The sequence below is a fragment of the Poecilia mexicana genome, unplaced genomic scaffold, assembly GCF_051168715.1.
Source record: "Poecilia mexicana isolate PSO_F unplaced genomic scaffold, ASM5116871v1 scaffold_6, whole genome shotgun sequence".
Classification (NCBI taxonomy): Eukaryota; Metazoa; Chordata; class Actinopteri; order Cyprinodontiformes; family Poeciliidae; genus Poecilia; species Poecilia mexicana.
This window is the reverse complement of record NW_028263375.1, coordinates 34,127,129-34,150,388: the sequence shown is the minus strand read 5'-3', so window position 1 is coordinate 34,150,388 and position 23,260 is coordinate 34,127,129. Positions and strand designations below refer to the sequence as shown.

The following is a 23,260-nucleotide window of genomic DNA, read 5'->3' as shown; positions in this document are numbered from 1 at the left end:
TCCTGATGTTGTGGTCACTTGGTATTGCTACATCCACCACAACGGCTTTCCTCTGTTCTTTATCCACCACCACAATGTCCGGTTGGTTCGCCATTACCATCTTGTCTGTCTGGATCTGGAAGTCCCACAGGATCTTAGCTCGGTCATTCTCCACCACCTTTGGGGGTGTTCCCCACTTTGACCTCGGGGCTTCCAGTCCATATTCGGCACAGATGTTCCTGTACACTATGCCCGCCACTTGGTTATGTCGTTCCATGTATGCTTTCCCTGCCAGCATCTTGCACCCTGCTGTTATGTGCTGGACTGTCTCAGAGGCCTCCTTGCACAACCTACACCTTGGGTCTTGTCTGGTGTGGTAGATCTGAGCCTCTATTGCTCTGGTGTTTAGTGCCTGTTCCTGGGCGGCCAGGATGAGGGCCTCTGTGCTGTCCTTGAGTCCAGCTTTCTCCAGCCATTGGTAGGATTTCCTGATATCAGCCACTTCAGTTATTTGTCGGTGGTACATCCCATGTAGGGGCTTGTCTTCCCATGATGGTTCCTCCAGCACCTCGTCCTCTGTTCCCCATTGTCTGAGACATTCGCTGAGCACATCGTCCATTGAGGCTTTGTCCTTGATGTATTTATGGATCTTGGATGTTTCATCCTGGACAGTGGCTCTCACACTCACTAGTCCTCTGCCTCCTTCCTTACGGCTTGTGTACAGTCTCAGGGTGCTGGATTTGGGGTGGAACCCTCCATGCATGGTTAGCAGCTTCCGAGTCTTAACGTCCGTGGCCTTTATCTCTTCCATTGGCCAGCTAATTATTCCGGCAGGGTATCTGATTACTGGTAAGGCATAGCTGTTTATTGCACGGATCTTGTTCTTGCCATTGAGCTGGCTTCTTCTGATTGTGGCCCCATTCTTGAGTCGGTATCCATAGCCAGTCTTGTTGATGATTTGGCTAAGGGGGTTCAGGCCTATGCAGAACAGCAGTGGGGACAGAGCATCTCCTTGGTATATGCCACATTTGATGGACACTTGTGCAAGTGGTTTGCAGTTGGCTTCAAGGGTGGTTTTCCACAGCCCCATCGAGTTTGCAATGAAGGCTCTTAGAGTCCTATTGATGTTGTACATCTGTAAGCATTCAATGATCCAAGTGTGTGGCATCGAGTCATAGGCTTTCTTGTAATCAATCCAAGCGGTGCACAGGTTGGTGTGTCGGGTTTTGCAGTCTCGGGTGATTGTGTGGTCTACAAGGAGTTGGTGTTTGGCTCCTCTGCTATTTATGCCGATGCCCTTCTGTGCCGTGTTCATGTATTTATCCATGTGCCCGCTTATCTTAGCTGCTATGATGCCTGACATGAGCTTCCATGTTGTAGAGAGACAGGTTATCGGCCGATAGTTGGATGGGACTGAACCCTTTGAGGGATCCTTCTGGATCAGGATTGTGCGCCCTTCAGGGTGAGTCCCATTCTGTAGCAGCTGGTTCAGTTGAACTGCCAGTCGCTCATGGAGGGCAGTGAGTTTCTTTAGCCAGTAGGCATGGATCATGTCAGGCCCTGGTGCTGTCCAGTTTTTCATACCCGAGACTCTTTCTTGGACATCTGCCACAGTGATGGTTACCGGGGCTTGTTCAGGGAGGTTGCTGTGGTCCTCTCGTAGAGAGGTTAGCCACTGTGCATTGCTGTTGTGGGACGCCTCCCTCTCCCATATGCCTTTCCAGTATTGTTCAGTCTCCAGCCTTGGTGGGTCTGCTCTGTTGTTAGTACCCTGCCATTGAGAGTACACTTTAGCTGGTTGGGTGGAGAAGAGCCGGTTAATCCTCCTGGCTTCATTCTCTCTTGTGTATCTCTTTAGGCGGCTGGCCAAGGCTTGGAGCCTTTGTTTGGCAGTTTCGAGTGCTTCAGGTATGGGCATCTGGCTGTACTTCTTAGGTACTGGTCTTTTCATTGCACCTCTTTGGAGCTCTGACAGTTGGCTCACTTCCCTCCTTGTTATCTTGATCTTAGCCTCTAACCGTCTTTTCCATGATGGATATTGGGTCTTAACATTGGCTCTTATAGCCGAGCATTTCAAGGATCACTGATGCTGAGTTGTATATCAGCTCATTGGTTTCTGTTATGGTGTTGGTAGGGATTGTTCTCAATGCTGCATTCACATCTTCAATGAGACTTTCTGATGGTACTTCACTCAGCCGTTGTAATTGGCGTCGGGGTTGCCTGGTGTTCATTCGGGCCACGATTCTCTCTCTCAGGTCAGTTGCTGTCTCGTTCAGCTTTGATAGTTCGTTCATTACTGGGGCTGCATACCCAGTCTCGGGGTGGGGAGTAGTTAATACTCCCCACCCCGAGACTGGGGAGTCTCGGGATATATATATATATATATATATATATATATATATATATATATATATATATATATATATATATATATATATATATATATATATATATATATATATAGCTTTGGAGTTTCTGTGCCGATTAATTTTTTGGCAAAGTGATAAAAGCTGGTAGCTCTTGAATTGTTACAAATTAGAGCTGTATTTCCTTCAGTCCACTGGCTGCAATGTTGAACCTTGAGATGCCATGAGACCTAAATTCTGAACATCATGGCATGGAGTGCATCCCAGTTTTCCATGTCTGGCATATAACCATTCATTTTAGCTTTTAAGCTGGTTCTATTGATCCTGTGTCCAGACAGAGGGATAATCAGCAGCCCAGCATCATGACCTGTTTGTTCTGAAGATCCTGCAGCTTCATCTTCCTAACATGGCGCCTCCTCACCCTGACTCTCATACTGACAGGAGGAACCACAGAGCTCTGTTAGGTTAAAGCTCATCTTCGGAAGTTGGGATATTTTTCCTCCAACAGGTTCCAGAGGAATCACCTCAAACCAGATGTTGGACTGGATTTTATTTCAATGTCATTTGTGAATGTTAGAGCCTCATTTTCAACAGTGGAGCTATAAAGGTTGAAAAAGGTTATTATTTTGGAGAAAGTCTCATCAACATCAATATTTCCACTAAATAAGGGGCAAAAAAACTTGTTTGATAAAGGAAAAGCCTCTCAGACTCTGAGCTCAACAGCACCAAACTATTTTTTTATATTAGACATAATTATCGCGGTAGAAGCCATTTGTTTGTTAAATACTTAATGAAACATATTTACCGTGTTTGATGTTTGTTGTAAATGACGTATAGTCACAAAGAACGAGGTAATTAGTCCAAGTTTGTTGTTTATTGAACGTTCAGAAACTACAGCGGCTGTGATGAGCCACAGAAAAGGTAAACTAAGGTAAAATAACTGAACAGGTGATCAACTCTAAACCACTCGCACCTTTTTACTCTCCGTCTCTCTTTGTCATTTAAGCACACCCGTTGCCATGGCAACCTCCTGCGCTCCACAAACTGACCAGAGATTACTTTAAAAACATAACATTCGTTACAATATCAGGTTTTCAGGCTTGATATTTATTTTGCGATCATTAATAAGCCTCCCTGAACACACCGGTGGTTGATTAGTTCATTTTTAACTCCTGCTCTGCTCGTTATTTTGGTAATGGAACCGAAACGCACAGAATTGCGCAACACCTTGTTGAAACAATAATCACTGAGATTATTATTGTTGTTGGGTCATTAATTTGAACACGTTTTATTGACTTTTTTGTTGTTTTTTAATAAAGTTATGAACGTTTTGATGAGTCAGAGGAGGATGTGCTGGTCTCAGCCTCCTGGCGGCGTTCAGTTTGTCTCCTAATGCTGAGATCGACTCAAAACCTTCCACGATCGACATATTGCACCGCTGCTCTAGCAAAGCACTAAGAGTTCAGAAACAATATGAAATGGGGAAAAAGCTACTTATTAACTGATTAAGTCATGTTTTAGATTGTTCTTGAAAAACTAATCAGTCACGGCTGCACAGTGAACCCGTTGATTCTTTACAGCAGACAGCCGCTCTCCTCTCTTGCTGGTTCTGCGTACCTCCGCTAAATCTTTTAGGGGTACGCAGTACCCGACCGTACCCTACTTTCACTCCTGCATGTAACCCAATGTCTTGTGTGGATAATTTGCACAGCAACAAACAGATGCAATAAGATTTATAACAACAGCAAAACATAATAGACTGCCATATGTTTTTTTGATATTCTTCATAAGAAACTTACCTGCATATGACCAGTCAATGTCCTCTGCTAACTTGCGTTGATTTCTGTATGTATAACCTCCAGCTGCATCCAGAACAGAAAGAAACACTATCAACACTAGAATGAGTTGTGTGCTTCAAATTTTTTTTCATTTTTTTAAAAGGTTTTGTTGGCTCTAGTGTCCTTTATTTGAAAGTAATTCGGCAGGAAACATGGTAAAGAGAGAGGGGGAAAACCATGCAGCAAATTGAGTTGAGCCAGTGCAACAAGGCAAGAACTGAGATCATGTGGTCTCACTTTCTAACCCGGGTTGAAAGCTTTGCAAGCACATTCTGCAAAGTCAGAAAGTGAGCCAAATTTACCTTATTTAAACAAGTAAAATGACTACAGTAGTCCAAGCATGAAAAATCATTAATTTCTGGTTCTGTATTTGATACAAAAAATGTGAGTTTAGAGCAGTTTCTTAAATGATAAAAACTGTTTCTAACAAACTGCTTACAGTGAGTCTCGACAGATACTCAAAAAAAACAAAACAAATTTTTGACACTGTTCTTCACAGAAGGAGATAAAAACATGTTACCTCATCATCAAGATATTATCGTTATAGGAGCATAAGTTTCTGTCTTATCATTTTAGGATAATTCCCATGGAGCCACAGTTTGATTTCAGACATTAGCTAAGCTATTGTAGGTTCTGCAATTCAGACATTTTAGAAGACCAATTCAATTGAATGTCATCTGCATAATGACATTCAATTGAATGTCACGTGATAAGACAGATACATGTTTATAACATTTAAAATTTTTACCCAAAGAGTAAAGATAAAATAAAACGAGGACTGTCTAAAACACATCTATGGGTACACCACAACACATGTCTAAAACATCAAAACATGCTTATTCATAAAAACAATCAAATATCTCTCTGCAAGATGTAATTTAAATCATTTTAAAACACCATAAAATCCAAAGAAGTCCCTGAGTCTATGACCCATAGTGTTGAATGTAAAGGTAAGAGCCAGTACAATCAAAACAGAAAACTCCCTGAAGTCAGCTGCCATTACCAGATTGCTTAAAATTTTCAGCAAGGCGGTTTACGTAAATACATTTCTGATCAGTGGGGCTGGATTCATTTTTGAGTTGGACAGGGGGTAGGGGGGATAAGGATGTTTCGTCATTTGAATGTCAGGTGCGCACACTTGTTCAGTTGACACGATGGCATCTGTCAATCAACTCATTGGGTTTGTCGCAATTTGCCCCAAAGTAAGCACCCCTTACCTGGAGGACAAAGCTGTCGGGTCCATCATGCGAAGCAGCCTGGTTACTGATTTACTGATTGCTGGCTATTAAATGCTCTGCAGTGATACAGATTTGGTGAAAAATAATCAGAAAAAATGGTTAAAAGTTGTGGGGGAACATGAACAAAGCACGCTTTACCCAGGGCATTTAGAGGAAGGAATAAAGTTTATTCAGTTTTCAAAACTAGAGTCTGGAGAAATGTAAAAGGTGAATGCCTGCAGCCAACCCAAGAACAGATGCATGGAGGTGCAGCAGTGTAGAGATATCCTGTAGTGAAGGAAGCAAACTGATGTTGGAAACTTTGTTCACAATGAAGTTTAAAAACTCATTGCAAAACATTTTTGTCAAGTGGGAATGATTAATTACTAAAACTTTAACTTTTTGGGGGGGAAGGTGAATATTTCTGATTGATGGTATCTACATGGAGGTTTTCAATTTAAAGTGAGATACAGACCACTATAAATGTGTGCTTTTTAAAATTAAGGCAATACAGAGTTTTTTCTGATTACAAAGACATTAACATTGAAGGCCTGAGGTGATCTATGACTTCCAGCTCCACCCTGGACCTCAAAGCAGGATCAGGGGCAGGACAGTAGGAGTCTACAAGCTGGTATCAATTATGGTAACAGAAAACAGGCTGTTTAACCAGCTGCTGTGACATAAAACACCTGTCAGCTTCTAAACAATACACCTTCTCTGTGCTTGTGTATCTGCCGTGTGCCCGAACTACTATTCTAGATAATGTTGAAATTATTAGCTTAATTATGGTCTAAAACTTAAATTAAATTTACATCCATCCTTCAATCAATATATTCTGATTAGTAGAATATATCTTCTGAATATAGCACCACCAGTTGAATGAAAATAACTTGGTCTGTAGATTTCTGGTTAGTGTGCGAACTCATATCTACAGGGTCAAATTGTTGCCCTCAGCCCCTCTGTGATTCACACTCACCCAAAAAGAGGGTGATAAATATGTCTTCTCTAAAGTACTTAAAAATGCCCTATTTTCAGACACAAAACAGGTTTGGTTGTAATTCATCTTCAAAGCCGCTAGAGGCACACTCCTGTTTTACATATGGTAATGAGGAACGAACGCCCCGAGGAAGAAAAGCTAGCCACCTTGAGCTAGGATAGCAGAAGGTTATGTGTTTTTCTCTGGGTGCTCGCTGGCGGGTGGCCTGCTCTGTGATGTCTGTTTTTTTGTTTTATATGTCAGGTAACTATGTTTGTTGATTGTTTTGTCTTTTATATGATGCGTTGTGTGATTGTTTAATAAATGTGATTGTATTTGAGCTGCGACGTCTTGTTTGGCTTGTCTGTGTCTGTGTTGTTGTAAATGGTTTCACTATTGCACACGTGGATTCTGGACCTGGATGAGAATACAGAACGAGCAAGAAGTAGGGTTGCCACCTTTCAGAAATTAAAATAAGGGATGCCCACCACGGCACGTAGCCCTACTCTCATGTGGTTGGACGTCCGCTGCAGTGATAGACATTATTTTATGGCGGTGTTTTTTGTCTTTAAAAAGTGATCCATAGAGCAATCATTCATACATAGCGTACCATAACTTAAACACGTTTTATTAAGCAGGTGCAAAAAGTATTCGGTAAGCTACTCAAGTACTAAGTAACTGATCATAACACCTGATTTCAGGGTTTCCCCCAGAAAACTTGCTAAGCCCGGTGGTCGGGGCGTCGAGTCGGTCCAACACCAATCTACAGTGTTTTTGTATTAAAATATATTAAGTTGACAGGAAATGTAAAAGTATTACTGTGTAATTATATGTCACGGGAAAAGATCTCCAGTGAATGCTATTTAAACCCACAATTAGTGGGTTTAAATAGCCCACTAGTTGTGTGCAAATTTGTTGTTGTGAAATAACAAATTTGCACTTCTGTTTAATCCAAATTAAGTCAGCGGCTCCATCAGGCCCCCAGGGCTTCAGGGGCCCCATAAACAAATATTTTAAAACAGACCACAGATATACAAATGTAACATTTGTTTATTGAGATGATCAATGCTGTTAAATTTTATTCAATGGTTTAGGCATAGATAAATGATTTTAAATTGCTTAACATTTAAATACCAGATTTTAAGGAGCTGGCAAGTTTACTTTGTAAAACTTCAAAGAACAATATTCATAGTTAGATTGTTTTGTTACCATAGCAACAATCTAATGCTGTGAGTTTAATCTTTGAATTTACAAATACAAATTAATAAACTGCAATTATAACTTATTGCTTTTTAGGCTGGCCAATTAAACTACTCCCTTCTCCCATATTTCACCATATCTAACACAGAAGCTGTTAGAGGTGCTGATATTTTTAGCAACAAAAGGGGCCCCTAAGTCATATTTTGCTCAAGGTCCCATACAGCCTTGGACCGGCCCTGCATGATGAGGTAATCTGCTGCACTACATAGAGATCCGCAACAAACGGGAGATTTAATTCAATGCTGCTATGTGGCTTTAGTAGCTCTTCCATTTCGTGTCTGTTGAGTTTTTAATAAGCGTCACAGAAACTATTCTAGTTGGTCGACCGTGCCCGACGGTCACGAGTTTCTCACATCTCCGTGCGGCCGCGCGCATTAACTCTAAGTAGAAACGCTTTTGATATGGTTTGATGCATCGTGTAACCGGAAAAATAATGTGCTTTGCCTCGGCGCGCGAGGCAAAGCACAGAGGCACCAGCTGTATGATTAGTTCGCGCGCTGTCGGCTTTAAATGCATAAACTATAAACCTATCTATTATTAACCTATCCTTTAGGAATAAATCTGCTTTGCTAGTGAAATGCTAAGAGCAAAAGAGACGCTTGCTGCCCGACTTTTAAAAAGAAATAAAAAAAAATATTTTTTTATTTTCCTGGAAATGTAAACAAGCGACGCTTAGCCTGGCGGCGGGGCTAGCAAAGCATGGCGGGCCGCCAGGCTTATAATACACTGGGGGAAACCCTGGATTTAATATTCAGAAAATATAAAAGTTATGTGAACATTCTGGTACTGTAAAGAATATTACTAAAATATTTATAGAAATAAGGAGCTAGGTTTGGAGGCTGGTTCAAGACCAAATTTACCACAGGGACCAGGATACTCGGTGTGTTTTGAAACAACAACAACAACAACAAAAAAAAAAACCAGAGCAATATTTCATCATTTGATATAATAAGTGAGCCAAAGACCCACCTCCGTCTCCAGAGCTCCAGGTTGCAGATCCCTGGCAGATGGAAAGCGTGATCCTGTACAGCAGCTAAAAGTGCAACACTAGAATATTTAATTCATTGTTAAAGTAAAATTGTGAAGGTTAAAAAAAAATCCACCACTGAGTATTAACATAAGACATTTATTTAGTATAACTTCTTTGGTACCCTGTTGGGCCCCATCTAGAACCGCCCCTGGGCTGCAGGTCTATGTCTGACATTAATAATACATTAAATGACCACTAAACACTGAATTCATAAAATATATGGTAACACTTTATTTGAAGGGGGTTGAATAAGACTGTCATGACACTGTCATAAACATAACATAACACCTGTCATAAACATCAATAAGTCTTCATGAATATTTATGACTGTTGTCATAAAGTGTCCTTCGGTAAATAATGACACTTTTAATACAAAGTTGACATTATTCAAAATTGTCTTCGTTATGACAACTTGTCATTAACCAAGAAATCATGATCGGACATAAATTTGTTATAAAAGTATTACCGATTAAACTTTAAAAATTTGCTATATGTAGTAATATTATAAAGCTCTGCCATGTTGTTTAGTCTTAATTTTCTTAATTTAATCGATCCTAAAGTTTTACAGCAAGATGTCTACAAAGCACTTATGAACTTAGCATTTGAAACATTATTTAAGGCTGTTTTTGTTATGATCTGTATTTTCTGTGTAGTTATTTTTGAGGTTTTTCTGTGTTTTAGTCCATTTTCCCCTGTGAGTATGTCGTCCCTGTTGATTGCTCCCAGCTGTATCCAGTTCCCTGATTACGTTCCCTGTGTATTTAACCCCACCTCTTGTCTATGTCTAACGCGTCTCAGTTTGTCAAAGCCCTGTCTATTGTAAGTTTGTCTGAGTGTCGTACGGCAGTAGAACTGTGAAGTCCTGCGTCGGCCTAAGCTCGTGTATTCAGTCCATTATCCAGTTGCTACCGGTGTTAGCTGTGTGCTACCTTCTGCCGTGCTGCCTGTTGGACTGTGAGCTGCATCAATAAATTCTTCATCATTATTCATCTTACCTGGGTCTCAGCGTCCACCTCCTCACCACTTCAACCCCACCTCATGACAGAAGGACCCGACCACTACCGGTGAGGAACGCAACTAACATCATGGACCCATCAGACCGCTGAAACCTGATCGGTGAGATCAGGAGGTACCAGGCTGAGTTGGCCAAGCCCTACTCAGCGGCCGGACGGCTTAACGCAGCCACTCGGATCTCGATCCACCTGGAGAAGTGGGGTCCGTATCTCCCTCAGGGGCAGTTGATGGAGATTCTCCAGGATATGGAGCGGGAGTTCCAGACAGCAAGGGAGGTGCTGTCCCAACCTACCAAGCCGGACTTTCGCTCCACCACCCCTGCACCAGGTCCACCTGTATCAGTGCCAGTCCCGCCGGTTCCCATCTCCACCGTCAGCCCGTCTCCAACCGCCACCGTCAGCCCGTCTCCAGCCACCTCCGTCCGCCTGTCTCCAGCCACCTCCGTCCGCCCGTCTACAGTCCCCATGGTGATGGGGTTTCAGGAGGCCAGACTAGCCCCGGGACGACAGGCGGCACGGTTAGTGGTGTGGCCTTCCCCCGAGCCCGCTGCCGGAGCGCAGCTTTTCCCCGAGCTCCCAGAGCCCGCTGCCGGAGCGCAGCTTTCCCCCGAGCTTCCCGAGTCCGCTGCCGGAGCGCAGCTTTCCCCCGAGCTTCCCGAGTCCGCTGCCGGAGCGCAGCTTTCCCCCGAGCTTCCCGAGTCCGCTGCATGTGAGCAGCCCCCAGAGTTTCCCGAGTCCGCTGCATGTGAGCAGCCCCCAGAGTTTCCCGAGTCCGCTGCATGTGAGCAGCCCCCAGAGTTTCCCGAGTCCGCTGCATGTGAGCAGCCCCCAGAGTTTCCCGAGTCCGCTGCATGTGAGCAGCCCCCAGAGTTTCCCGAGCTCCCCGAGTCCGCTGCCGGTGCGCAGCCCCCCTAGCTTCCCGAGCTCCCCGAGTCCGCTGCCGGTGCACAGCCCCCCGATCTCCCGCCTCCAGAGCGTGCTCCGTCCGAGCCTCCTGCCGGCCCCACGGGCCCGAGGGCCTCCTGCTGCGGTGGCGGGAACCACCGCACCCGCCTCCACGTCTCTGCTTCCCGCGCCGGCGGAGGAGACCGCCGGACCCGCCTCCACGTCTCCGCTTCCCGCGCCGGCGGAGGAGACCGCCGGACCCGCCTCTACGTTTCCGTTTCCTGCGCCGGAAACGCCGCCCACCGCGGCCCAAGCTCCGCCTCCTGTGCCGTGGGCGGCCCCCGGACTGTTTTCTGTTCCTGTCAGGATTTAGTTTTGGACTCTAGCCTTGTCGCCCCTCCGCGCACCCTGTTGGGTTGTTTTTTGGTTTGGTTTTGTTTCCGGACTCTTGCCCTCCTTCCGTCGCCCCTCCGCCCACCCTGTTGGGTCGTTTTGTGTTTATTGGGACTGTTTTCTTTTGGGGCGTCTAGTAGCCGCCCTTGAGGGGGGGGGTACTGTTATGATCTGTATTTTCTGTGTAGTTATTTTTGAGGTTTTTCTGTGTTTTAGTCCATTTTCCCCTGTGAGTCTGTCGTCCCTGTTGATTGCTCCCAGTTGTATCCAGTTCCCTGATTACGTTCCCTGTGTATTTAACCCCACCTCTTGTCTATGTCTAACGTGTCTCAGTTTGTCAAAGCCCTGTCTATTGTAAGTTTGTCTGAGTGTCGTACGGCAGTAGAACTGTGAAGTCCTGCGTCGGCCTAAGCTCGTGTATTCAGTCCGTTATCCAGTTGCTTCCGGTGTTAGCTGTGTGCTACCTTCTGCCGTGCTGCCTGTTGGACTGTGAGCTGCATCAATAAATTCTTCATCATTATTCATCTTACCTGGGTCTCAGCGTCCACCTCCTCACCACTTCAACCCCACCTCATGACAGTTTTAACCCTTGTGCGTGCGAGGACTGAGGCAAACGTAAAGGACTGTGGCAAATGATACAAGTTTTTACGTGTGTGGGGTCAGTTGGACCCCATTTCTAAACACAAGCGTCAAGTAGTGTAATACACCATCTTCACCAGTGAGAGGCAGCAGTGCACGAACAGGCAGTGCGCGAACTGTCGCGTTACTAGCTACATCCAAGTCGCATTGTTCTTTTTTTCCGTTAAAATGTGAAGTTCAGGGACTTAAGGTGGCGCCATAAAATCCGAACAATAATGTGACTTACGTGTCTGTTGTCACCCATCGCTTCCCCCTTTACTGGCACGCGGAGCAGGGGTTTCCTCTGGGCGGGAGAAGATGTCTGTCTGATCGTCAGTAATATAATAGCGCTGCATAAATTATAAGTTATGGCGACATGTAAAATAAGCAGCGCTTCGCTTTCACAGACGGTGGGGACTTCGTCCAACTTTTAGTGTCACTTGGAAGGAAAGCTTAAAGAAAGGTAAGCTCCGTGGACGTCATACTAGCAAAGCTAGCTGTACTGACTGAGACACACATGTTGCATCTGCGATGAAAAAAAGTTGTCACTCATGCGCTGAATTATTGTTTGGAGGTGTTGACTGAGGTGTCCATATATGGGACAACGCTGTGACAAAGTGCAACATAGCAATATGACATTCAGGAACGATCCTATTCTTCTGGACGGATCTTTACTAAGGTTGATAGGATTGAAGCCTCACTGAGAGCCGTTCTTTGTTCTTGTAATGCTCTGCGTACACTGCAGTAGCTATTATTTTATTTTATTTAATAATATATATATATATATATATATATATATAGGAGGATTATATTTGATAACTTATGTCATGATCCGTGTTTCTGTGTGTTTATTTTTGAGATTTTCTGTGTTCAGTCCTGTTTTCCTCTGCATCTCTGTCCTGTCCTCCCTGTTGATTGCTTCCCAGGTGTCTCATTCCTTGATTACCCTCCCTGTGTATTTAAGTTCACCTGTTGTCTTTGTCTCCCGTCGGATCCTTGTCGTCGTGTTACCAGTCTGTTTCCCTGTGCCATCGTGAGGTCATCGTGCTTCGTATGTTCCTTGTGCTGTTCCCCGTTGTTCTGTTCCTTGGTTTCATCATTAAATTCATAATTATAATCTTCATCTGGGTCCGCCTGCGTCTCGTCTTCACCACCTCCACCATGACATTATGAGTGTATTTATAATTTAAATGCTCAGATTAAAACTGAACATTTTAATTCAACGTTCATCAGTTTTGACTTTGAATACACTGCATGCATTTGTTGTGCTTTTTTGTCATTTGCTCTTTTCTGACCTTAAGGGAGACTTAGTTTTAAGCTACTTGCATTGCTTATGTGATTTTATTTTTAATCACACCCAGAGATGTCATCTCCTATATTAAATAGAATTTTGTTTTAAATGGAAGTTGCTTGGAAGAAGCTTGAATTAAACTGGAAAATGGTGTTGTATTGAATTGTTTCATATGGGAAAAACTAAACAAGATGGGCTGCACTGCCATAGCGTTACCATTATAACATACAGGAATAAAGGTCCAGACTGCGCTCAGATTAACCTATCTTACTCTCCCAGTCTTAGCGGCTGGTATTTAGACACACCTCCCCCACCCTGCTCAGACTCTTGTATCCTTGGCATCTGGGGAACAGGGGCAGAGATTTGGGTGGATGACTGGTGTGACAGAAAGGAGGGGCTAGTTGTTACACATTCTGCTGCAAGCACCAGTTGTCACCCTAAAAGCCTGTGGATGTCCGGGCTCTCTGAGAGCTAAGCTAATCCTCTTATTCATCGTCCAACTGGGGTCTGTGGGGCTCCCACAGACCAGAGGGCGTGGCACGCCACACTCCGCTGAATGAATACACTGACACAGTTATGGCCTTTTCTCTCTAAGGAGACATTATGCAAGAACTTTCCATAGATTGTAATGGTTTGTTTTTTTTGTTCTCAACCACCACCAAAACCCAAACTTCACCCCTGCCATTACACTTTACTTCGTTCATTCAAAATGAGCATTTGTCTTCTCCTCTGTTGGAACATTAATTTTCAACCAGCTAGGGGTCTAAGGAATCATCCATGCTCCTTGAGGGGGCATACAGCCTATCCAAGCAAGTCAAGGTTATTTGAGGTTTTAAATTTTACCCAGCCGCTAACTTTTTCCTGTGACGTAAATTTTATTCAAGCATTAACTTTTGTCCATGATGTATGTAATGTGAGAGTTTGACGCTTACTGCCTGCACCTTAAACAACCACCTTCCACTGCAAAGAGAGAAGAGACGATCCGAACAAGGCAGTTGTTGATGTTAATTTAATATTTGGAAGCGTGGTTAATACGGACTGAATGGCTTCCTTCACTTCCTCCACTGCCATTGATAAAACTACAGACAGACTACAATTCTAAAACAGTGCAGAAAATCAACATGATTGTCCACAACTTCTCCTACAGTTCATTGATTGGGAGAATCAATGAACAGAATATATATATGTCCAGAAATGTGCAGTTCTAGGCACAGCCAAGATACTGCGCAGAACCCTCAAGCTCCCAGGCCTCTGGTAGAGGACTCCCAGGCCTCTGGTAGATATATATATATATATATATATATATATATATATATATATATATATATATATATATATATTGTTGAGAAAATAAATTTAAAATAAGCTAGTTTTAAAACTTAACATGTCTTGATTCAAATGGCCTAATTGTGGTTTTGAAATTTAGTAATGTATTCTGGCCTATTGACCTTTATTTTACCTGTAGTTCCAGCAGATGGTTTGCTAGGATCGTTTGAACTGCCTTTTGTCTGTGGGAAAACAATCAGGAGAAGTTGTAGCTTTTCACACTCATCTGTGAAAGGCCGTAAACACGGCAGGGGTTTCTGGCTTCAGATAGAGGGTCAGAGATAGCTCCTGGTTGGATGAGCAAAGATACGCCTTATTTGAATAAATTAGAGAAAAGAAGATAAAACTTTCTACACAGAAGTAACGAATCAGATTTGCTCTTGCAACTCTCCAAAGATGTCTTTGCACGTCTTTGCTTTTCTTCTTCTTTCCATTTATGTCAGGTAATGAATGTATGTCTCCGTTGTTCTGCAGTTTCTGGTGTAAGTTTATTAAACTCTGTAATTCTGTGACGTCAACAAGCATTGTTGTTTTCCTTGTGGCTACACGTGGCCCGCCGAGAGGACCTGGGATCCAGAGGAAGAGAGAGCCAAACTTTTTTCCAAAGTTAACCTATTTTAGATTTTCTTAATTTTTTTTTTTTTTGTGGTTTTTTTCACAGTGCATTGTGTTCTGCATCCTGATAGGCTAATCAGTCTCCGAGCTTTTTCTCTACCTGTGTGCCAATAACGTTAAGGTATTTAAATATAAATAATACAGATTGGCCATTCGGGAGATGAAAACTGAAACTCTGAATGCCTGCTGGAAAAAAACTGTGGCCAGAGGCAGCGCAAAACCCGACCGGATGCTCGCTTGACGAGATCCATCGCTCTGCCGTAGATACAGCTGTGAATCTCGCTGGGCAGGTTGGAGGAGACACTTTAATGACGTGACTCCGGATCACATTAAGGCCCGATTGATGAGCACGCACATCCGCAGACCTGAAAACAGGTTTTGTTCTTTGGTTTCAATATAGAGTATTTAATTATGCTGTGTAATAATCATAAAAAATAAAGGTAACTGTACTTTGCGCAACCCCCGCGAAGAACGAGGATCACTAAATATAAATATATATATATATATAAATTATATATATATATATATATATATATATATATATATATATATATATATATATATATATATATATATATATATATTCCTCTCTCTCTCATCTTCTGAGCTCGGATCCTGTGAGCTTGAGGTTCTCCTCCAGTATCTTGGCTGTGCCTAGAACTGCACATTTCTGGACTGAGATGTCTGATGTTGTTCCTGGGATCTGTTTGAGCCACTGCTCCAGTTTGGGGGTGACTGCCCCGAGGGCCCCGATGACCACAGGCACCACTGTGGTCTTCACCTTCCAGTTCCTCTCTGAGGCCCTGGTATTTCTCCAGTGCTCCTTTTTCCTGATGATGTAGTCACTTGGTATTGCTACATCCACCACAACGGCTTTCCTCTGTTCTTTATCCACCACCACAATGTCCGATTGGTTCTCCATTACCATCTTGTCTGTCTGGATCTGGAAGTCCCACAGGATCTTAGCTCGGTCATTCTCCACCACCTTTGGGGGTGTTCCCCACTTTGATCTTGGGGCTTCCAGTCCATATTTTGCACAGATGTTCCTGTACACTATGCCCGCCACTTGGTTATGTCGTTCCATGTACGCTTTCCCTGCCAGCATCTTGCACCCTGCTGTTATGTGTTGGACTGTCTCAGAGGCCTCCTTGCACAACCTACACCTTGGGTCTTGTCTGGTGTGGTAGATCTGAGCCTCTATTGCTGTGGTGTTTAGGGCCTGTTCCTGGGCGGCCAGGATGAGGGCCTCTGTGCTGTCCTTGAGTCCAGCTTTCTCCAGCCATTGGTAGGATTTCCTGATATCAGCCACTTCAGTTATTTGTCGGTGGTACATCCCATGTAGGGGCTTGTCCTCCCATGATGGTGCCTCCAGCACCTCATCCTCTGTTCCCCATTGCCTGAGACATTCGCTGAGCACATCGTCTGTTGAGGCTTTGTCCTTGATGTATTTATGGATCTTGGATGTCTCATCCTGGACAGTGGCTCTCACACTCACTAGTCCTCTGCCTCCTTCCTTACGGCTTGTGTACAGTCTCAGGGTGCTGGATTTGGGGTGGAACCCTCCATGCATGGTTAGTAGCTTCTGAGTCTTAACAGCCGTGGCCTTTATCTCTTCCATTGGCCAGCTAATTATTCCGGCAGGGTATCTGATTACTGGTAAGGCATAGCTGTTTTTTTGCACGGATCTTGTTCTTGCCATTGAGCTGGCTTCTCGGCTCAATGGCAATTGAGCTGATAAGCCAATTGCTTCTCAGCTCAATTATATATATATATATATATAAATATGGGTAAGTCACCCGACTATCCCCCAGGAGACCCAGGTTCAAATCCAGGCCAAGGCAAAGAGACAACAGTCAAATTGAGTTGCTCAAAGACCCTCTGCGCTACTGCCTACCTCATACCATGAGAGATATTGATATGCACGATAAGGGTGAGAGTTGAAAACATGGATCTGTTGGAATGCTACTACTCAAGTAACACTAGTCAGAGAGGCTATATGCAAAGAATGTGGGAGGAATGGTTACTTTGACATCGCCAGTCAACACTAACTGCCAAACAACTAGTAGCTCAGTGTTCCAACATCCACAAACGACAACTGCTATCACAACTTGAGATTGACGAGGTACAACACAAATGCTACGGCAAGGGGGAGGAGCCAGGACGCCAGGTTAGAGGGGAGGTAAATACAACTTTTTGCGTACAATTAGGTATGCAGCCACAGTAATGAACGAACCATCAAAGCTGAACGAGGTAGCAACTTACCTGAGAGATAGAATCGTAGCCCAAATGAACACTAGGCAACCCCGACGCCAATTACATCAGGCACCATCAGAAAGTCAAATTGAAAATGCAAATGCAGCATTGAGAACGATCCCTACCAACACCATAATGGAAACCAATGAGCTGATAACCATGGAAAAGACGGTTAGAGGCTAAAATCAAGGTAACAAGGAGGGAAGAGCGCCAAAGAGGTGCGATGAAAAGACCCACTTTCTACAAAGGGACAATAGAGAACAAACTGACCAGCAGCATCTCTGTCTGGTTTGGAGTATGTAACACCTCTGACTGGCAACATGTGGAGAGAGTGGTGAGGACAGCTGAGAGAATCATTAGAACTGAACTTCCGTCCTGCCTTAACAGTATTAAGGCAGATTTGTTTTACAAAATGATGGGTATTAGATATATATACATGGAATATTCACACTGTGGCATAACTGACTTTAATTAAATTAATTCTAACCCAAAGCAGAATTGAAAAAGCAACAAGGTGGCCATGTGACCCCAACAACTCTAAGTCAGTGCAAAATCATGGTGAGTGTCCAAGTCACTCTTACAACAAGCTCAGACTCTACCTGTGATGGTGGTAGGTTTGCCCTCTGTTAAATGTAGCAGCTTTGGGGCACTTGGCAGTTTTGAACAGTAGTTGAACAATTGTATTTGTAATATGTTATTTGTGATTTTAAAATGCACTTTAAACAGTTTTGGAGATATAACACTGAAATCCTAAGATCTTTAGATATTTGTCTTGGGCACTGAAATGTTCCAAAAGTTTGTCTGAAATGATAAAAACTCTTTCTTTATACTTATAAAAGCACTCCAGCTGGTTTATTTAGACCATTCAAAGAACCAGTTCAAAGAAGAGGCACACCTATCCATTTGAATTCAGTTGGTAGGTGTGTCCACTCTTCTAAAGTTACAGGTAATTGTATGCACAGTCTTGTGTCTTTTGGTCTAGGTCTTTCTTATAAAGAGCGTGTGTTGTTGCAGAGGTCAGACTAAAGTCTAAAACAAACAATGACTTTGATACTGCATCACCACATACAGGCCAGATCCAGATATGCCTCACTGTGGAGGCAGCAAAATGTTTAAAGATGAAGAAAGAGCCAGAAAACATATTAAATCAAAGGTTTCAATCTCAAGTTGTGATAAGTACAGCTTATTACCAATACAATCAACATTTTATGAAAATAACTCTTGTAAAGGAAGATACATGATGCATTTCAGTTGTGAAATAGAGGTTTGAGTCCAGAGGATCAAAAGGGAACCTCTAAAGCTACAGTGATTGTGAATCACAGCTGACCTCTGTAAGGCCAAAACATCAGCTAGTGATTCATCACAGGCCCTAAAGACGTTTAGAGTGTACACCTAGTTCTTCCTCGAACTTCTACTGTAGGACCACCTCGAAGAAATCAAAGGATATTGTCACAGAGCTGCAGGCAGACACATGAAAACTTTGCTCCTCTGAACCCCTGAAAAACAGCAAAGCTGCAACAAGCAGCAACACCAGGGAGATTGTTCTGCAGAGAACTTAACTCATCATCAGCCGAGGCTCCAGGGTTGAGCTTCAGAGTCTCTCATGTTTCTCTTTTAACTATAAATGGCAGAGAATATAAGCTGTGGGTTCTCTACCGGCTAAGTCTACGCCCCTAAAAGGAAGAGGAGACATGAAAGAAACAGAGCTGCAGCAGATGGTTTTGGCCCAAATTAAAACAGAACAGACCACTGGCAGCTTACTGCCTCTGTGAAATCAAAGCAAAACCTGAAAAGATCAGCTTTAGTAAGTCACCCATTTCATGCTGTATGATGCGGTGCTTATTCTGATGTATTTGGTGTTGTTGGTTTAGTCTCGTTTTTCTGTTTATAGTTTATAGCTCCTTCATTCTTCAGGATCTGTAGATATTATAACATAATTAGATTACATACAAAGTGGAACCTATTGAGACGTTTATTAAAAATGTAACTTGTGACAAAGTGTTTAAATGTTCAAAAGAAGAATGCCTATGAGTAGAAGAACTAGGACATGTTTTTGGCCTGAAAGTGTCAGGTTTTGTGAGGATCAGCTGTAAAAAGTAATTTCGAGTCCTGCTACAAATTTTCTATAATATTTAGACCTGGACTTTGACTGGGCCACTCCAGAACATTAAAATTGTTGTCTTGCTATAAAATAAATGCTCCCTAAAACATAATAATACATTTTCAGTATTATTACACAGACAGTTTTTGAATAGTCCAAGTGGGACTATTTGTTGTGGTGCTGGACAGCTGTCTGTCAGTTTCTTCATCATTTTGAATTAACGAATGAACGATTGTCTCTGGATCTGGATTTTCAGATCCAGTATTTACCTCCATATTTTTACCTGCCTACACAGAGGCAGCTTTTACTAATTAAGCTTGTAGATTAGAAAATAAAATAACAATTTGTAGTCTTAAAATGTTTAATAACCCATCATGTGGGTTAGCTTGTAGGTCAGAAAATCAAGCAGAAATCCTCCCTTTCCTAAATTTAAAGTAATCCAGTTGTGAGGGTAGGTAACATAAAAATAACTACTAAAAGTATGTAAGTCACATAGATATACAAAAGGCAAAACTAGCTATGGATGACATAAGCGAGAGGCCAAGAGAAGCAAATGCATCCCTTTATCTTCTGTCCTAACTAATGTCAAACAGAGGACATCTCCTGTCAACACAAAGGACTTCATTCATGCTGCTAATCCCCAAAGGAAATCCATCATCAAGGTATTTGCTCTGTGTGTGCTTATGTTGCTATGTATCAAAAATAAGATTCATTGCCTAATTACTTTCTGAATAGATTAATAAGCAAATTAACAACAAGACCAGATGAATTCATGTTTAAATCAAGGACACGTAAAAAAATCTGACATGATTTACAAACTAAACCATTCTTTAGTAAAATAACTGATTCAGTTGTTTAACCAACACTAATGCTCTCATTAGGTTAGAGGAACTGCACCAGTGGGGAAAACCAACGAGAGTCCATTTTAATCCAATCAAACTGCTCAGGTGTGACAACTGCTGAAATTAGCCATCTGTGCATCTGCTTTGATTTTATTCCATACAAGAAAGTGTCAACCTGTGTAACAAAAAATGTTATAATGTACTCCTCACCCCTCTTTTGCTTTATGTTATCTACATAGTCTTATCATCAGATTGGTCAAGCTGCTCTCACATAGACCAATAACAGCAGGAAGTCCTTGATGCTCGAGACTATCCAAGTGTTACTTCTCTAATCCAGAACTTATAAGCATTAAAGCTGTTCTCTACAGCATTAAAAAAAACAACCCGCTTTCTTTTCTAATAAATTTCTTACTTCTGGTCATCCAGTAATTTTTGACAATCTTGGCCTCAACAAACAGGATTCCCCACTTGGCTGCCAGGAACAGAACAACCCACCATTTGAGCTCGCCTGGAATTATCCAGCCTCCAACGTCACGTAGCCTACGGGGAGACAGGAGGACTGATTCGTCATGTTATGGTTGTCAACAGGGGTGAAAGTAGTTTTAAATTCTTGGGGATATTATGACGATGGATGGATGGATGGATGGATGGATGGATGGATGGATGGATGGATATTCTGTGCTGATTAATTTTTTGGCAAAGTGATAAAAGCTGGTAGCTCTTGAATTGTTACAAAATAGAGCTGTATTTCCTTCAGTCCACTGGCTGCAATGTTGACACCTTGAGATGCCATGAGACCTAAATTCTGAACATCATGGCATGGAGTTCATCCCAGTTTTCCATGTCTGGCATATAACCATTCATTTTAGCTTTTAAGCTGGTTCTATTGATCCTGTGTCCAGACAGAGGGATAATCAGCAGCCCAGCATCATGACCTGTTTGTTCTGAAGATCCTGCAGCTTCATCTTCCTAACATGGCGCCTCCTCACCCTGACTCTCATACTGACAGGAGGAACCACAGAGCTCTGTTAGGTTAAAGCTCATCTTCTGAAGTTGGGATATTTTTCCTCCAACAGGTTCCAGAGGAATCACCTCAAACCAGATGTTGGACTGGATTTTATTTCACTGTCATTTGTGAATGTTAGAGCCTCATTTTCAACAGTGGAGCTATAAAGGTTGAAAAAGGTTATTATTTTGGAGAAAGTCTCATCAACATCAATATTTCCACTAAATAAGGGGCAAAAAAACTTGTTTGATAAAGGAAAAGCCTCTCAGACTCTGAGCTCAACAGCACCAAACTATTTTTTTATATTAGACATAATTATCGCGGTAGAAGCCATTTGTTTGTTAAATACTTAATGAAACATATTTACCGTGTTTGATGTTTGTTGTAAATGACGTATAGTCACAAAGAACGAGGTAATTAGTCCAAGTTTGTTGTTTATTGAACGTTCAGAAACTACAGCGGCTGTGATGAGCCACAGAAAAGGTAAACTAAGGTAAAATAACTGAACAGGTGATCAACTCTAAACCACTCGCACCTTTTTACTCTCCGTCTCTCTGTCATTTAAGCACAGCCGTTGCCATGGCAACTTCCTGCGCTCCACAAACCGACCAGAGATTACTTTAAAAACATAACATTCGTTACAATATCAGGTTTTCAGGCTTGATATTTATTTTGCGATCATTAATAAGCCTCCCTGAACACACCGGTGGTTGATTAGTTCATTTTTAACTCCTGCTCTGCTCGTTATTTTGGTAATGGAACCGAAACGCACAGAATTGCGCAACACCTTGTTGAAACAATAATCACTGAGATTATTATTGTTGTTGGGTCATTAATTTGAACACGTTTTATTGACTTTTTTGTTGTTTTTTAATAAAGTTATGAACGTTTTGAGGAGTCAGAAGAGGATGTGCTGGTCTCAGCCTCCTGGCGGCGTTCAGTTTGTCTCCTAATGCTGAGATCGACTCAAAACCTTCCACGATCGACTTATTGCACCGCTGCTCTAGCAAAGCACCAAGAGTTCAGAAACAATATGAAATGGGAAAAAAAGTTATTTATTAACTGATTAAGTCATGTTTTAGATTGTTCTTGAAAAACTAATCAGTCACGGCTGCACAGTGAACCCGTTGATTCTTTACAGCAGACAGCCGCTCTCCTCTCTTGCTGGTACTGCGTACCTCCGCTAAATCTTTTAGGGGTACGCAGTACCCGACCGTACCCCCCTACTTTCACTCCTGGTTGTCAATGATAGCATCCTGAACAACAATCATCAAAATGATCTGGTGAGAAGAATTAGTTTGGTTTTTCAACATTTTTGATTATCTCATAAATTAGTAAAAGGCAAACATTAAAAAGCTAAAATAAGAAACTATACAAATAGACCAACAAGGAGAGACACTAGTTTCACTAGGTTGATCTAAATAAAACCACAGGACAGAAGCAACACACAAATACCCAAAGATCCTGGCAGAAACCAACCAACTCCTCTGTAAACCACAGACATAAAAGCAGCAAGAGTTACTTGTCTACAGAGTTTATTGTTACAATGAACCACTTTGAACAAACACTCAGGCTTGTTTGGCCACCATTTGTAGATTTGCTCAGTGTTTTCTGCCTGGTTTCTCTAGTTGGCAGTGTGGAAACACTTCATGACTCGAATGCTGCTGGATCCTCAGGTTCATTCAGTACATAATCTTCAAATTTAGTGAATTTGTAGTTTTTGGCATCATAGGAATAATTTTATTTGAATCACAGTTTAAAAAGTAGTGTAAACTAAGAATTTAGTAAATGTAAGAGGGCTTTACATAAAATTCTTCTTTCTTTTCCTTTGGGGTGCAGTGTTGGCACTCTGTCTTTTCAGTTTCAGAGTTTAATTAAGTTGTTTCTCTGTAAGGGGAGCTTTTCTCAGGGCCTCTGACAAACTGTTTTATATTGGCCGTAAGATAAAAAACTCTAGAACAACCGGTAATAGTTTGCAAACACTTCACCCAGAAGCGGATCAGGGTGAAGAAGGGATTTCTCTCCCCCCTTGCATCCACATTAGCAGTTGACTGCTCTCCGCACTGATGAAATATGCAACTTTCTAGTTCACCTTTACTTCCTGTGGAAATTAGAGTTGTTTGCTATTTGAAGGTATTCTCTATACCATAGAGGTCAAGACAACGTCATACTCTTATATTCACATAAAAGTATGTTCACATGTGTGTAATGCTCACATTGTGCACATAAAAAATAGCTGCCTTGATTTTTT

General features: G+C 42.4%; 1 protein-coding gene across 2 annotated transcripts in view; it reads right to left on the bottom strand.

Moving 5' to 3' along the window:
* Positions 1 to 23,260, bottom strand: part of LOC106934271 (receptor-type tyrosine-protein phosphatase zeta-like) — a 119,025-nt gene that overhangs the window by 77,575 nt on the left and 18,190 nt on the right. For both annotated transcript variants that reach the window (XM_088006669.1, XM_088006670.1), the window contains exon 2: positions 4,145 to 4,207. In XM_088006669.1, coding sequence (XP_087862795.1) covers positions 4,145 to 4,207 — 63 coding nt within the window. The remainder of the gene's footprint in view (positions 1 to 4,144; positions 4,208 to 23,260) is intronic.